Here is a 17,102-nt window from a genome sequence, read left to right on the forward strand (position 1 = left end):
ATAGAAAAATAGAAATATCTTTTTGAGCTACCAATAATGGTGGTCAATATAAAACTTTGGAGAGCTGCGGAGACGAGCCTATTTCTAACGCTTATTACGATGCGCCACACCGCCGATCCTGATAAGGAAATTTATTGTATTGGTCGCTATAATCGTATTAGGCCTTACATCATTCATGATTTATTAGGTTTATTTTGTTCTATTTATTAATTACCAATCTTACTACAATCAAACACTCCAAAGAAACGGAAAGCATACAATAAAAATAACAAATACCAGACAGTATAATGTAAGAAAACAATATACAAAATAAAAACACTAAAAATTAAAGACGGTCCCTGAAACCAAAGACAACCCTCAACAGAAGCCCAATGACCCCCAAAACAGGCCGAAAACAACTCACGACAGGCATTCCAGAAGACCACAAACAATTCCACTTGCGCACAACACATGAACAACACCGATGACAGCCAACTCCACGACAAAACCAAAAACACAACACCAAAAATCCAACCAAACACAACCACAACTGCACCGCGGCAAACCACAGCACAGGTCAACAAGACACCCAAAGGGACAGATCGACAGTGTCACAGCGCCCTCAGTGTCTTCAATGTCATAAAAAGAAGATATAGCAATATCACATGACATTATTTAAAATATAAAACAAGGGTCGTTACAATATCTTTCATTTTTTATAACTTTGGTGTCTTATTGGTATATAGTTTTAAATATAAAAGCTTTACAAATTTCCTCCACATCGGCATATCCTGGTAATGGTATGCCCAAACCCGGCTGATTCTGAAACAGCTACCCTAGCTCAAGTACGATTGTAATACCATAAATAAAAATTTATGATTGAAGCAATGCTAAAAAGCTACTGATACGATAATAGCGACCAATATAATGACTTTCCTCAACAAATGATACCACTATAGGAGCTTTAAGCATATCATACCAGTGCCAAGACTCAAAAATATTGGCCGAATGACATGGCCACGTCATGGTAGCCAACGATAAAAATCGATGAATGGTCTGATAAATTGCGTTTTTTGTCCACTTCCGTTTCACCGAGAGAAGCTTGGACATGCCTATTAGCTACGTGCAAGATCCACGGAGATGTTGTGGTCGCTCCGTGTTTTGTTTTTCTATTTTAAACGTTGACTTCATAAACTAATAAACTGAAAACAGTAATAAGAAGTTGAAACCCGTTATTAGAAAACCGGGTATGAGATCGACATGTGGGATTATTTCTGTACGACACTGGAAGACGATGGCACGTTCTACATCGTGTACTCTGATTGCAAGGAGAAAATTAGGTACTCCCAAAGTATGTGAACCAAGATGGCGGACACCGGAACGTGATATGTGTACAATATTAGGGTTGGGTCATAATTTTATTCCGATTTGGGGTGGTTCGCGTTATCGTTGGTAAGTTATGGCTTCCTCCACCATCAAGTCCATGCACCTGTAAACAAATAACTGACTATTCTCAAACCCGAGATCTGGTAACCGGGCGAGAGGTTGTGGTTTGTCAAATGATTGAGCCGTCTTATTATTTTCCTCTCCTCGGAATGAATAGGTAAATACTATTCTATCATAATCACCACGATATTTTTAGAACGGGTTCCCATAAACCAGTGGTTCCCAAACAAACCACAAGCAAGGAACTCCAAGTCTTTTATTATACAATAAACGAAAATCTTGCACTTGGGTCTTGTCCGAAATAGTTGCTTATATTAGGCACTGTCTTTGATACAGCAAGACAATTGTAGCTGTCGCCATCAAGACGGTTTTTAGATTTCGTTTTGATGATAACAAGATCAGGAAAGCCAGATTCGAACAGATAGGTTGTGGCAAATTGAACTAGCAGTGAAGAAGTTTTTTTGCTAAGTAGTAGGTGGGAATCCGATGCCACTTCCTAGCGGGTTTTTCTCCGACAGAAATCCGAACTTGGCCAATGTCTTTTTTTGTCAAATCTAACTCGCTCGGCAGCCGAGAAACCGATCAACGTCTTCCACCTGGCGATAATTTTTGTCATTATGGTTTTGGAGTTTAGATGGACGTAATGATTCATTTCTCATTACCAGAGAGCAATGCAGGCATTGAGCCCATTCTCTGCCATCTCGATTTACTTTGGTAAAGACAAACTCAACTGTCGTTCTTTCGTATTTCGGGCATTATAAATTTGCAATTAGGTTTTTGCATCTAATATACGATGGCGAAGTTTATCTTGCAGTCTAGTGAAATTGCTTAATAACTTATATATTCAAACACAGTTGCTTTATGATAAATTATTAGCCTTGTGTCGGGCCCCCCATGAACTGCTTCATGGCCGCCTTGAGGGGCCCCGGTTGAGAACTACTGCCCTAAACTGTGGTAACTCCCTGAATCCCACCGCTGGTCTAACCACTTCATTGGGTACCGGTACCAATAAATTTCTTAGCTGGCAAACCAGATAATAATCAAGACGAAAAATTCATCTAACGCTTTTATTTACTATAAGGCAAAAAGTTTATACATTCACTCACATTTACTATAATAATGAATAGCCAAACAGCAAGAAATTAGTTAAAATACTGCGAAACATGCTCAACTGGGAAAACGATTTGAGTTTAATTATATAGATTCTGAAGTTCAATTCCAGGGGCTTAGTAATAGTTTAAACGCTTTCCATATCATCGTGGGTAGAGTACGGACATCGAAATTAGCTATAAAATTTATTAAAATATACTCTATTTGTCTTTGCTTCAAATAATGAAAATCTTTCAACTAATTAGAAAACATTTTGTTTCCGGCATTTTGATGACCACGACAGTACAGTTGGTTGGTAAATTAACGCATGGTTCATACTTCATATCATAACTATGTCATAACAATTTTTCTCTCTATCTGAACTAGTGAAATGAGTTGCCAATCAGTTGCCTCGGATAAAAAAAGAATTCGTAATGCTATTAAATAGAAAAATTATTCATGACTCGCATATTGCAAAACCGCGACATTTGAGTATATCTCCGGGACGGCGGATAAACTTGCTAAAACCGAGACTGTCCCGGCTAAACCGAGACGTATGGTAGGCCTAAAAATTGCCCATATGGAAATTTGAAAGATTTACATCAACCATGAAATACAGAAATTTGGATAATCCTTTTTGTTTGTTCAGTTCTTTAAGGTGTGACAATTATTTCTTTTGTCTCCGTGATATTCAGTCACGAAAATTGTAATACACTCAAGCAGGACACTGCATTCCTATATTTAAATGGTGCGAAAAATTGGCAAATTAAACAATAAATATAAGACTTTACAATCAATCATATAATGCTCAGTAATCCAACATCAGAAAAGCACAAAAAAATTTGTACATTGACGACATTTTGATGACGTCACCAAACTAACGTCACAAATATTTAGTGACACTTGATAAAACGATAACTAATATACAACCTCTATAACATTTTTGGCAAAATTAGTTTTGTGACAGCAAGTAGCTGTGGAAATGACGTCATCGTGAGATTGAAACTTAGTTTTGCGACGTCATACTAACTTTGGAAATGACATCACTTGTTCCGTGACGTCATCATTTCCGTGACGTCATTCAGTGAACTGTTAAATGACAACACTTCTCACATGACATCAGCATACATTATACAAAAATTATAATTTTAAACAGCTTAAGTCTTCAGGCACTTTTCTTATATCGTAGTCAACATTCGTGTGAGATGACGTCATCAATTGTTGACGTCATACATATTTAGTAATCGTATTCATCTTCCTCTTCCTGTGCCTCATCTTCATCTGATCCGGAACACATTCTCATCTTACAGAAGAAAGGTAGAGCGAGAAGACATAAAGCCCAGAATGCGACACCGATGTAGAACAAGATCTCCACAGCAAGCATAGCTGCATCGTCGTTGGGTGAAACGCCCTGGAAAAGTAAGATTTTTGTTTATATGCTATGTTTCACGTATATCTTATACGTTTGAACTGCAATAGAAGACTTGATTCGGCAATGATACGCAAAAAGCTATCATTCAAACAAAAAAACGAAATTTTTCTGTTTGACATTATTTACACAATTTATTCCACTCGGACAAGTTTCTTTTGAATTTTTTTCTTTCTGTTTGTTTATGTTTTATTTGTTTATACGTAAAATGATCATTTGCGCCAGCAAAACTATCTTTACTGCTCAAATGGCTTGACTTATTCCACCTATGTTTATTTGTAAGAGTGCTCTCTCTAGCTGTGTCCACATATATCGCTTCATGACGTCATGTATTGTGTATTACGTCATTTTCCCTCAATATCTTTCAGATGCTTCTCTCAAAGACACATAATATATCATGACGTCATGACGACAATTATTTTTTTTCCAAACAAGAACACTACTTACTGGTAAAGCGAGATAGCGAGTGACTCCGAGCATCGGGGTGAAAATAAGCAGAGGGAACATGATCAACCAACCGAATAATTTCAAGCACGTGATCCACCAGAGGTCGTTGGCAAGGTCAAGGATGAATTTCAAGGTCACGATACCGATTGCGTAACAATCGATCAGTTTAAAAATGAAACTTATCTAAAAATAGAAGAATGGTTGATGTAACTATGACGTCAGTAAATGCGTCATATCATAGGAAATAACGTCAATTGATGGCGGCAGTAAAGCCATTGTCCATAGATTTATTCAAATTTCTAAACCTATCAGATAAACCACTGGTTTTTATTTATATGGTCTAGGTCAAATTTTTCCTAAATGCAAGTGTAAAGTATCACTTCATCAGTGACGTAATAATATTTTTTTATGTTGTGTGACATTTTAAGTTAAAACATGTAGCTGTTACATGTTGACTGTAAAAACAATGCTATTAAACAAGGCCTCAATACCTCCTTGGCTATGAAAAAAAACTCACCAGCGCCACCATAGACCACTGTATTGTGTCTGGCTCAGCGGGCCAATGGGTGTGGTAATTCCAGGGGTCGATATCCGAACAGTAAGTGGTGAAACGGCATGTTGCACACCTGAATCAAAAGTTTAGATATTCGTTATTCTTATTTATGATGAAAAAAGTATTTGTCCCATGGGAGTTTTCAGTAGTTGTTTGCCCCCGGATATAGTTCTAAATTATTTTCTGCAGGTAAAAATGAGAAATCTTGTATTACGTGATTGATGATGCATGATGCAACTTTTTTAGTTCTGCAGACCGGATAAATACTGGATATAGTTTTACAAAACACAAATATTCGGCAGTGAAACACCTTTACAACTAATAGTTATTTGGCTACTAAAACCTTATTTGGATGAACGCTTCCACTCTGCATTTAATCATGACATAAGGATTAAAATCAGCCGGTCAAGGATATTCCTCGTATAACGCCTGGAAAATTTTATCCTATCGTTACGAAAAAAGTTCAAAAATATATACTGCCAGGCACGAAATCCTCGCGGATCGGGGCTGGGTGGTTGTAGAGCTAGAAATGCACTCACCTCAAACCACCTTCTGATGACTCTTGCGCAAAAACAGCGACTGTGACCGCCATTGAAATGGAGTACAGGAACAAGTTCACTAAAATGAATGAACTCCATTCTTCAGTCAGAAAAACGTCACAACGGAGTCCTAAACCAATCAGAAGCGAGATGAAACCGATGATTGTAAACATAAAGAAGAGTGTCTGCTCTTTTTGATCTGAAAAAAAAAATAGATTATTCTATAAAGAATATTGTCGTGAGTTTTTGTTTTTGCTACTGCACACCGAACAAAACTGACGCCTGGTCTGATACTATTTTTGGATGAACCAGAAATAGAATTTTCCCATAACAAAAACTCTCTGTTTTCCCAGGTTTCATGACCTGATAAGATTATTCCATACAGTGTTTTCACTTCCTTGTGCATGAATTGTTTGATTACAATGGCATTTGAATGTATCAATGAACCCTAGTGGGTTGACAGGCTTTTTGACCTGTTAAACTTAGTTTACAGTTACACAGAACTGTGAAGGAGCTGTCGTAAATACATTGTAGACGCAGAAAAATATATTCAAATTTCTAATATTTTCATGAAATGTGACGACTTCACTTTGCTTCGATTTCACCAAAGTAAATAGAGATGGCTTGGAATGTGTGCAATGCGTACATCGCCACGAGTGCCAAAATCCTTCGGAATAAGCCACGAGCCAACAAAAAGTCACTAGTTTAGGAACTTCTACACCAAGCTGCTTTCTAAACACTTACATGCGGAGTAAGACTCATCTTCAAACCAGTCCGACCCATATTCATGCGCATACGACATGTGCAGATCATAGAAATAGTAAAGTCCTTTGCAGAATTCGCCATCTTGTCTCTTCCAAATATCTGGGTCGATTGGTGTTGCGTTGGCTTTCTCGGTTGTTGTTGTTTTCAAAGTAGTGAAACGGAAGCCTGGTGAAATAAAACGATGGTTTATTGAATTGAAGGTCGGTTTCCTAAACTGTTGTTGTTTGGCGCGTGCAAGAATTTTTGGATCATTTGTACCAATCTCACGCCACTAACGCAAAAATGGGAGAGTTAGGAAAAACACTCCGCCAAGTTTTTAAATAAACAAATTAGTAATTATTCATTTAGGGCTAGAGTTTTAGTTAAAAAGTCGAATTCCTATAAACCATTTCATATATTTACAGTCTTAGAACTATTGAAATATGTGTAGCTCTGCTAAAGCTCAACGAGATGTTTTAAACGCTATCAAGTACACAGACACAGCGCTAGCAGTTTAAACTTGATGTGAAATTAAATTAGTATTTTATTTTTGTCCTCGCAGAAGGGTTTATTGCGAATTTCACCAGTTTGTTTTAATCTGTATTCTTGAGCTTTTCTTACTCTTGCAGACATAATCATGTATACAAATACAAAGTAAAATGATTAAACTTAAAGCGGAATAGAAAATTAGCATTTTTGCTCGTGACGGAAAAGTTACTTTGCGAATTTTCACCGGTCTATTTGGCGCTCCAGAAGTGTGTTTACCAATATGGAGGCAACTAATTTTGTTTGCCTACTTTATATCAAGTTGTGTAAAGAGACTGAAACCCATGGACAGGAGTATATTCACTTGGCTAACACAGGCAATACCCGAACTCTTAATAGTACTAAAATATAGAAAATTGAAATATAATTATGACCAGACCCTAACCTGGTACACATACTACGGAAATACCGTCTATTTTAATTTAATCTGTACCTGGACGGGGAATAAACTTTGCTGGTTTCCTCCGAATCGTTGTGTTCTGGGGCTCCTGTGTAGCAAGAATCGTATCGTTGGTTGAAAGAATCGTTGAATTAGCAACCAGTACTGGCTTCAACGTTGTTGTAGTGGTAGATTTTGCGGTCGTAGTTGTTGTGGATGACGTCATTGATGACGTAACATCTAGAGGAGTCTTTTCTGATGTAGTTGAAGGTGGTGCAACAACTTTTTTGGTTGTTGTTGTGGTTGATTCCGTGCTCACTTAAAATAGATATTAGTTACAATTCGAAATGTTACGCTTCGGCAAATACAGATTAAGAAATAGTATTACGTCGCTGTTGACGTCACACTTTACACTTGTATTTAGGAAAAACGTTATTCTACGGCGAGACTTTAATTTTGTACAATATTGTAATAAGTGCAATAGATATAGTACTTTGCGTAGAATTAGCGAGCCCTTCGTATCCCCTGAAAATCGTTGCGCAGCTCCCTATGGGGTGGCAACCCCCACTTTGGGAAGTTCTGATCTATAGATTGCACTGTAATACCAAGTGTTTTATGAAGAAAAACCATCAAATGTTTGCAAATGAATGCAAACTAATTTCAAATCGAGCGAATCTTTATTACTGAACAGTACAAGATTAGCAAAGCTTATCGGGCTATTATCTTAAATCAACACTTCGATTATTGAAATACGGATAATTATGGCAAAGATCTTTTCCGTATGTGTGCAAGAAAATTCAACGAACTGTCTGGGTGAGGAATTCTATGTTTTCAATAATTTATTTGTCTGAATGACCCATTACAATTAAAAAGTCACATACAATTATATATCTTCCAAGTATTCGAGATTCGATTCGAAAAAAATATTCGATTCGATTCTGGGTGCAAAAACAGTGGGAAAACATTGCAAAAGCGTGCAAAAAGAGTGAAAACCGTGAAAAACTCTAAAAACCTACAATAGCGCAAAAAACTGTGAAAACCCGTGAAAAACTTGAAAATGCGTATCTGACTCGTGTATTGTGATGCAACAAATATCTTACCAGATGTGGCTGGAGTCACTGAAGGATCTACCGCGGCATCAACAATGTTTGGTTCGTCTCCGACTGCCCTGGTATATCTGGTTTTCGGCTTTGAATTGATTTGTATCTGTGAAGGATTATAACAAAATGAGATGCCATGTTTGTTTCTCTATTATTCAGTGCTAATTATTTAATATAAGTACGATATAGAATAGATAAATTAAAGTGTGGGTAATAGGTATACAGACATTTTGAACATTTCTATTTCGGACTTGAATTGATTGGTATATGCAAAGGCATTACCTTGAGTTTCTATATTTGTCTATGAACTCGAGTTCTATAGTTTGTTCAACTTTTCAATTTCGTGACTAGTAGAAATCATTGAAGCGTGATTGGACAGAATAATTTCATCCCAACAAATATATGTCAATGCTGTCAATTATTTTTTGCATCGTTAATTCTTTCACTGGTAAAAATCATTGGAGCGTGGCTGGACAGAATAATCTTATCCCATCGGGTATATGTCAGTCCTGTAATTTATCGCTTCGTTGGTTAGATTAGATTAATTTTAATTCGACTTACCGACATAAATATTGTCCGCTGAATATGATACTTCTGGCCGACAAGGAGTTCAGGCATCGGTAGCTGAGACATATTGTTTATAGGAGAGATGATCGCGCCTTTATAGCTTTCTCTATCTATGACGTTCACGCTGAGTATGACATCACAAGCGTAAATGCTGAAAGGCAGTATGACGCAAACAAGAATACCAAAAGCGAATCGCAGAGGGGCGTCCATCAAATCGCTGAACTGTGATTTCAGCTTTTGTTTCTAAAAAGGAAAATTGTGAAAATGAGTTTTCATATTTATTATGGCTAAGGAAAGCTGATGAAATGTACTAATCACATGACAAAACAAACTAATCACCCAGAAAATCGTATATAAATTTGCATATCCAATATAAAAATCAGCAAGATTTGCGATGGGAAACTTGGCCTCATATGCCTGGTTGGAAAAATAAAGAAATGGTGAGCATTACTAAGCAATGTGTAATACAATAGAGCGATGCTCAAATATATGGACACGTAGACTAAAACGAACGGGTATACAATCTTTCATAGTAGACTACAGGTACCGCAGTCTTCACAACTTCCGCTGGCCAACAGATAGAGAGCGCGTGACCGACACAAAGAACGCAATTTTCAATTTTGACGAGGGTATCGTACACAAAAATAAATTTCATAGAACCCACAGAAATTATTGAATTTAATAAAAGTAATAGCCTTTAGCGAAAAATGAAATCGAATCTTCCAACAACAAGAAGAAAAATACCATAACAACGATGAAATCATTAGGTTGGACATTTGGTTGCGAAGAAAAGCTATTTTTTGCGACAATAAGTTGTCTTAGGTTGACTTAGTCGCAAATGATGGTTTTTTATGATACTGACCTTCCCTTGTTTGGGTTTCTTTGCCGCCTCTTTGTCGTCGTCAAGTGGCGGAGAATACGGTGGTGGATCAACGTCTTCAACTAAATAAAATAAATAATATTAAATAATTTAAAAATGATGGACAATTTTGATTAGTTCCAAAATAGGTTACAGCAGGTTTTTTTAACTGGGGCACATTTACCCCAATCGACTTTTCAAGACGTACAATTGGATATACGAACTTTCGGTACTCCTGAAGTATGCGCACCAATATGTCGCATAACCTGAACCTTAACCTGGTACACAAGCGGAGTTCAGCTTGTCTTGGTGCGCATACTTCAGGAGGTCTGAATATTCTTCCTATAATTTCCAATCTGTCGTGAAATATTTAGTCACAAGAAATAATTGAGTCATAACTAATAGTTATATTTCAGCTTCCAATTCAAATGCATATTTCCCTACTCTTTGCTGTAATAGACTGGGGTCAAGAAGCCCCTATCTTATTACCCCCACTCCTCTCCCATAGCTACTTGGAAAATTGACCATCGAAAATAGGATATATATCTGGCATATGTCGGCACCCGTGCGCTGAAATATAATCATAGAGAACTAAGTAGTTTGATGCATTTCCTGCCCACCAGAATGTTCGGTCATCATCCGGCTCATTGGTATTAAGTGGACCCGTGGATCGTTTTGTTATGTTTCTTCTTCTTGTTGTGAAAAAATCGCTTTTCTCTTCAACTACTGGGCCAATTGCTTTGAAATTTAAGTGGTTGAAGATTGTATTTTTTGCTATAAGGCTATTACTTTTATTTATTTCAAACATTTTTGTGAATTCTATGGGATTCAATTTTTGTGTGCGATGACGCCATCAAATTTCAGAATCGCGCTCCTTGTGGCGTTTTTTTTTCGCTGCCGGCACTAGCTTGGTTCGAATAAATATCTGTAGCCGCTTGCATAGAGCTTCGTTTGGAGCATAATATAAATAATATAAAAAATGTCGGGCCGACCTCAATACCCCACACCAAAAAGAAAAAAAATTTACTCCCACTCCCCTTAATATATTTCATGCTGGCTCAACTTACCTTCTTTCTTTTTTGCTTCTCTCGCCAATTTTCTCTCTTTTTTTCGCTTCTTGCGTTCCTCCCTTTCTTCAGGTGTTTCCTGTTTTTCTTTCTTTCCTTCTTTATTATTTTCATCTGATTTCTTCTTCTTTTTACGAGGCTTTTTCTCGGAATTCTGAATAAGATAAATACATATGATATTATTTTACAATTTAAACTCGGCGAAAAAACTGGGATTTAATTTTATTCATCACATTTATTATCTTCAATGGCAAAGCCAGCGATTTCTACTTCTTCCTCCCCTCAAAAATTTCAAACACCCCCTTCCTAATTTTGAAGTGTGACACCGCAGTTTAATTCCTAACTTAAAAATAATGGTATTTGAATATCCAAAAAGTGCCGAATATACCATTGCAGATGGTCAGTCAAATATACGTAATACGTTTTTATAAGTTACGAATATTTTTATCGCTAATGGATAAATACCTACCACCCCCTAGATTTGGAAACACCCTCTTACTATAAAATAAAATTCTTGAGAGCATACTGGTGATGACACAACCGACTGATGTTAACGTAAACCACCAGTCCAGCAATCTTCTCGCGCATAATTATTTCATTGAGGAAGCATTCGATGTAATCAGAATTGCGATTGCAAACGTGTTTGCGTGTGTAATGCGTTAAAGATTGGAGTTGTTTATTTATCTCGTGGGAAGGGAATCCGTCGAGTTGAATCACGGTGTGAAGCCATTCTACGAATATCTGAATTCTATTAGCAGCTCAAGAATACGATGCCAGATTGTAGTTTGATTATGTCTGTATTCTATCAACTAGACAGAAAAAGGAACTAGAAGCAGTTCATGTCAATTAGATAAGAAAAGCAGCTATGAGGTAGAGAATTCTGTATAACTTGGAAATAACGTTTGGCATGACATGAATTGTACTGTTTCACAGGTTACCAAACCAAATATGGTCTGAATTGGTATATGTACAATAACTTATGCGACTTAGAAGTTTGAAAAGTGCAAAATTTATCCCGGTAGAGAAAGCCGATAAGCTTAATTCAAGGCTGATTATTAACTCATATGGTTAACTGTCGGTTGCCGGTCTAAATCAGGTGGAAGAAAGATTTTATTTATTAATCAAACCGAAAAGCAATAAAAATACAAATTATTCACGACAGTCAAAAAAGTATAGCTTCAAAAACCGTTTCGTCTTGAAGCCTCGCTGTGCGCCTATGTACGGCAAAACCCCGATCAAAGCAATTTATTATGTGTCTTATATCCAGAGTCGCCCCAGCACTGCCTCTCAATTTGGTATTTGCAGTTGTATTACTAAAATTCTATAGTTTTTTATTACTATAGTTGCTGAAGCCATTATTTATACGCATATACTAAACTACTTGAACTAACCAAAAGTGGGAGTGCTACTTGCGTAACACTACATTAGCATCCAGTTAAGATTGAATAAATAAAGTAGTTTTTATGCATAGTGGTAGCGGAATGGAAAATTCCAACATAGGCGACGGTAGAGATATAATTAAACTAACGAAAACGACTGAGAACCACTGTCCCAGAGATTCAAACTTGCACCACGGTGCTGAGGGAAGTGTATTCTCAACGCTTACCACGATTTGTTTAATTGTGATGCGATGTTTCATTCAACACATCTGGTATAATATCACGCTGTTGCGATATGCTAAGTGCCGTGGAGCAAAAAGATTGAGGTCCGCTGCTTTAGAACATACTAAACCTGTACTAGAGTGCTAAGACGAGTGTATTCTTGACGCTTAGCTTACTGCGAGGCGTTTACCGTCGAGCCACTGAGAACATTTTGATGTATTATTCAATTAGGTACATATTGTATGCTGTTGAGGTCTGCGGGTGATTCTGAAGCAAAAAAGATTGGGAACCACTGCTTTACCACATACTTATATCACAGAATTTGAACCTGCGCCAAGGTGCTAAAGCAAGTGTATTCTCAACGCTTAGATTACCACGTTTACCATCAAGTCTTAAAAAATATTTTGATGTCTAGTTTAATCAAGTACATCTGGTGTAATATTACTTTGTTGAGGACTGTACAGAAGACGAATCGCCCGAAGCTATACAACATTCGTCTTGTAATTCGATAGAGTTAGTTAATTATCTTTACCGATAAGAATCTGATGAACCGGTTGTAACAGAATTTCGGAGAGAATTCTCGGAGAATTACTTGCGTGTTGTGATACATCATAGCAGTACGCAACAATGATATTTGAGAACGTTGATATTATTGCCCGTTCGTTGGTGGTTTTTGATTAGAAAATATATTTTTGGATTGTTTCGTTCTGAGACGTTTTTTTGTAAGACACTTTACCTTCGTCTCACTCCAAAGAAAGATCTGCACAAAAATTCATTTTGAATCACTCAAGACTACCCAAATCATTACACCCTGTGTGAGGTAGTGGGGATGTGATTTGAACCAGAGAATATTACCCTATAATCTCAACAGTTAATTCCAGCGCTTAACCCATCAGCCCATCGCGACTACTAAGCTAGTTGTTATCTCCACAATGATCGAGTTGTTCATAGATAAATAGATAGATAGTTTATTTTGAAAACTCCACAATATGACAATACAAACAAATAAAAAATGGAGGATTCTGGAGAGCGAGCAAAACCTTATTCTGGAGAGCGAGCAAAACTTTCATTTCAAATATGCTAGTTTTCTCACGTTAATAACAATACTAATAACAAATGGTTTAAATGAAATTGTTTCATCATAGTTTGGTTGAAATTGCAGACGAAATGGCCCGATTCGTGATTTTTGGCGATGCTGAAAAAGTGCCAGAATTTTGCGTATTATCATGTCGTAACAGCTTTTTCTACCATTCAACGACTTTATTTGATCAAAATTACTGCGCATAAGCCAAGCTGTGGAGTTTGACACGTTTTGCTCTTAGTCAGAGCGGGATTCGTATTTTCAATTTTCTAAGTTGGGGTTTTACAACCCGGAGTAGGAGAAAAAAATTTTTTTTAGCCTGGAGTCGTCGCAAAAATGAATTGTAAATTTCTCCAACTCCGCATCCCTGACAGATAGAGGGAAAACTTTTTCCAAGGATGAGTACAAGCAAACTTTTATCAACTCAGACAATCGATTTCAAGCCAAAACAAAATCGTAAACTTAAACACTCACCTCTTCCGGTGTGACTTCAATTTCCGTATCTACGTCATCGTCGCTGAAGCCGCTTGCTCCATTCTCGGTTGGGGCAGGTTTCTCTGCTTCTGTAAGTAATGTATATGAGTTATCTTGAGAGATTGATGATGGGATGGTTTTTGTATAGCAGTAATAAACAGTGTTGCGAGAGCATGAGCCATTTAAATGAAATGACTCGAACTTTTTACCAGCTAGTCGCCAGCGAGACCCCGTCAATGACTTAACTAGAGTCTTGAATGTCTCTTCACCAATTTCAATTTTTTCGCAGTGGTTTTTAGGCCCCCGGGGCTCATATAAAAACCCACGACCCAGACAACCCTAACCCCCCCCCCCTCGAAAAATTTTGGTTACACCCCTGTGTCCCTTCTCCTTCTGAATACAAGACTTTATATGATTGATTATTTTTCATGGGAGAATCTTTTGGCAACCTTCATTTAGCCCCGTTTTATCAGATCACTTGGCTTTGGTTTATAAATGTTAAGTTAAAGTCTAGTTAAATGGCTTGTTAAAGGCCTTATAAGTAAGTCAATGAGAGAGGGAGAGAAAGAGATTTAATTTCAGAAAGTTCATTTTTACGATTAACTCATTTACATAGTCCCAGTCTAACAATTTTCTGAAAGGTTATATATATATCTAATCGCGAAGAATTCGACTGAGTCTATTCAACTCTGAGCACCATGCTTTAACAAAGTTTGTTCCCCAAATCAAAACTCGCGTATACAAAATGGGCAAGTATATAATTTTAGAAACTATCGAATTGCGAGTAAATAAGGATTCAATGGTGGGAAAATTTCAGACGTCCTCGAACCGATGATATGGCAAAACTTCATAAATATACAATTTCGATAGGCATATCGTTTCGTTAAACGCAAGCGCGAGTATGGAAAATTTCAGACGTAGTCGAACCGTTCATTAATTTAAAAATCACAAATTCACGAAATTCAGACGTACTCGAAACACCTTCCTAATTGGTGGACCAGACATATCGTTTCGTTGACCGTAAGCGCTGTTATGAAAAATTTCAGACGTAGACGAAAATATGTTAATGCAAAAAACAAACTATTTTCAAGGTTTCAATTTTGAATTCTGAGAAATCCCATTTCCACACTCAACAAGCCAAGGCGAAACGTGAGACTAATGAAATTATGTCGATATACCCATGTTCAATTTCAAATGTCGTAGAAACAAAACGCTCAACGATTATATTGAAGCTATTTTTATTCAATAATTGAGATCATATTCATCAGTAATAATAAATCTTGCATTCACCTCCGCTAACCTCCGATGTCTTAATCTCCAATGGATTTGGCGCCATCTTGCGTATTGGTTGTCTTGGCCTATTTACTTAGGCTAGCTGAGAAATATATATTACGAATACACTATAAATGCAATTCTTGTCGCATACTAATACAAATACATTTTTGTAGTTCACATCTGGGCAGAGTTAAACTTCTTCAATAACTAGTGAACCGCTACAACGATTTGGAATAGTCACGTTCCCTTTTTTTTACAGCATCTTTGCTTTTTGTTCAGCAGCCCAAATGCATATAAGAAGGATGAGGAGTTAATACCACCCTTGTAGCATTCTGTTGTCAAAATCAGTGATTCCCAACTCATGGGACGCGACCCAAAACTGGGTTGCCAGAAAATTATCACCTAAAATACGTCGTGTATGTTAGATGAAATTCTGAACTGAAATTTACTTTGGTGGAGCCGAGATTAGAAACCATTGAATGTAAACTAGCATCATCTACGACGTTAGGAATGCTTGATTCAGGAACGTACCCTTTTTGAAATGTAAAGCAAAGCATTTTTCTGTATCATATATAGCAATTTTTTGTTGCTCAAAAGGTTTTTTAGACTCTGAAGAACTTTGAAAGCCCACGTTTTCCGGCGGTCTAACTTGGCTATTAGAAATTTCAGAACCCCCTCCTCCACCTTAAAAGTCTTGGCTAAGTAACTCCAGAGTCTAGACATATATCATAGTCATACTATAATCATACTCTGATCAAAACTTATCACCAATGAAACTTGGCTCGATGATTGACTCGACTCAATGATCCGTGGCTTGATTAGACTCGTAAGTCAAGGTTTAGGAAATCCTCATCTTTGACCAATGTTATAATCGACCACTAAAAGACCAGTAGCTCCTTACTTAAACTAGTTATAAAAATGGAGGTGCTGAATGCGTTAGTAGGTAGAGATTGATGATATACCTGATTGATGTTTAAATTTTGAAATATTACCGGATTAAGTATTCTGACTTTAATCTTTTGATTTATATTCTGTTTGACTTTTTTTCTATCCAACCTCTATCAAAGTAAGAATTTTATCACATATGTCGCTGCTCGATAACTAAAATTGGTTTTTCCGCGTCACCATTCACCTTGAAATGCCATTTTCATTTTATTATTCCTAGATTTCGTTCGCCTCAAAAGTATTTTCAGTTTGGTGAAAAATAAACTACTGACTGACTGTATTCCAAGTATTCGAGTTTTTGTAAATTGATATTTTTTAAATTAAATTTTGGGCGCGACATACGTAGAATATGTGGAATACCACATCTTATATGCCTTTGTTCTGGCTGGTGAATACGTATGCGTATAATGCAAAGATGCTGTAACAAGGAATAAAGTTACCATTCTACGTGATTCAAGAGTCCTGCTGCACACTAACACAAATGTATTTACGCAGTACTGACTACTTAACCTTCTAAGGTTTTACACAGCTTAAAATAACTATTTTATGCGGTTCAAGATTTTAAAATCACGTTTTAGAATTCACCGCAAAAACGTCAGATTTTACATAACAAACTGTGATTTCGAAATCTTTTACTTGGGCTTACGCAAAACTAAATATAGCCTACTCAAGTCAAGCAAGTTCATTTATTTTTTCATCCGGTAATGGAGAAGAGGAACTGAGGGGAACCAAAGTGGTTATCGAACAGCCACATACAAGGTTATTTTAATATCTTATTAAAATGATATGGAATTTTAGTTACGAAATTTCTAATATTTTCGTTCTGTAAAATTTTGCTCACTTATCTTTTTATATGCGTTTGCACTGTACTACGTTATCCCAAGAATTCTGCTGTAAACAAACGCAAATTTATTTCCATATCCGGCCTGTAAGTAACACGCATAAGTAATTCGATGATACTGTTTCCAAAGTGACTATTCTA

At 36.8% G+C, this 17,102-nt stretch overlaps 1 protein-coding gene across 1 annotated transcript; it reads right to left on the reverse strand.

Moving 5' to 3' along the window:
- Positions 1-2,478: 2,478 nt before the first annotated feature.
- LOC120342382 (uncharacterized) lies at positions 2,479-15,281 on the reverse strand. The gene is made up of 12 exons (XM_039411190.2): positions 15,191-15,281; positions 13,901-13,989; positions 10,745-10,898; positions 9,681-9,760; positions 8,813-9,061; positions 8,252-8,357; positions 7,206-7,469; positions 6,227-6,412; positions 5,483-5,681; positions 4,908-5,016; positions 4,391-4,573; positions 2,479-3,925 (listed from the first exon to the last, which is right to left on the reverse strand). The coding sequence occupies exons 1-12, from the start codon at positions 15,234-15,236 to the stop codon at positions 3,752-3,754; spliced, it is 1,839 nt and encodes a 612-aa protein (XP_039267124.2). The 5' UTR covers positions 15,237-15,281; the 3' UTR covers positions 2,479-3,751.
- Positions 15,282-17,102: the final 1,821 nt, after the last annotated feature.

This window comes from Styela clava, chromosome 3, assembly GCF_964204865.1.
Source record: "Styela clava chromosome 3, kaStyClav1.hap1.2, whole genome shotgun sequence".
Lineage (NCBI taxonomy): Eukaryota > Metazoa > Chordata > Ascidiacea > Stolidobranchia > Styelidae > Styela > Styela clava.

Excerpts from the sequence above, each read along its gene's own strand:
- LOC120342382 (XM_039411190.2), bottom strand. The coding sequence starts at position 15,236 with ATGGCGCCAAATCCATTGGAGATTAAGACATCGGAGGTTAGCGGAG. Across the intron at positions 9,761-10,744 it reads AGAAGCAAAAAAGAAAGAAG|TTGAAGACGTTGATCCACCA; the intron begins GTAAGTTGAGCC and ends TATTTTATTTAG. Across the intron at positions 4,574-4,907 it reads AGTGGTCTATGGTGGCGCTG|ATAAGTTTCATTTTTAAACT; the intron begins GTGAGTTTTTTT and ends TTCTATTTTTAG.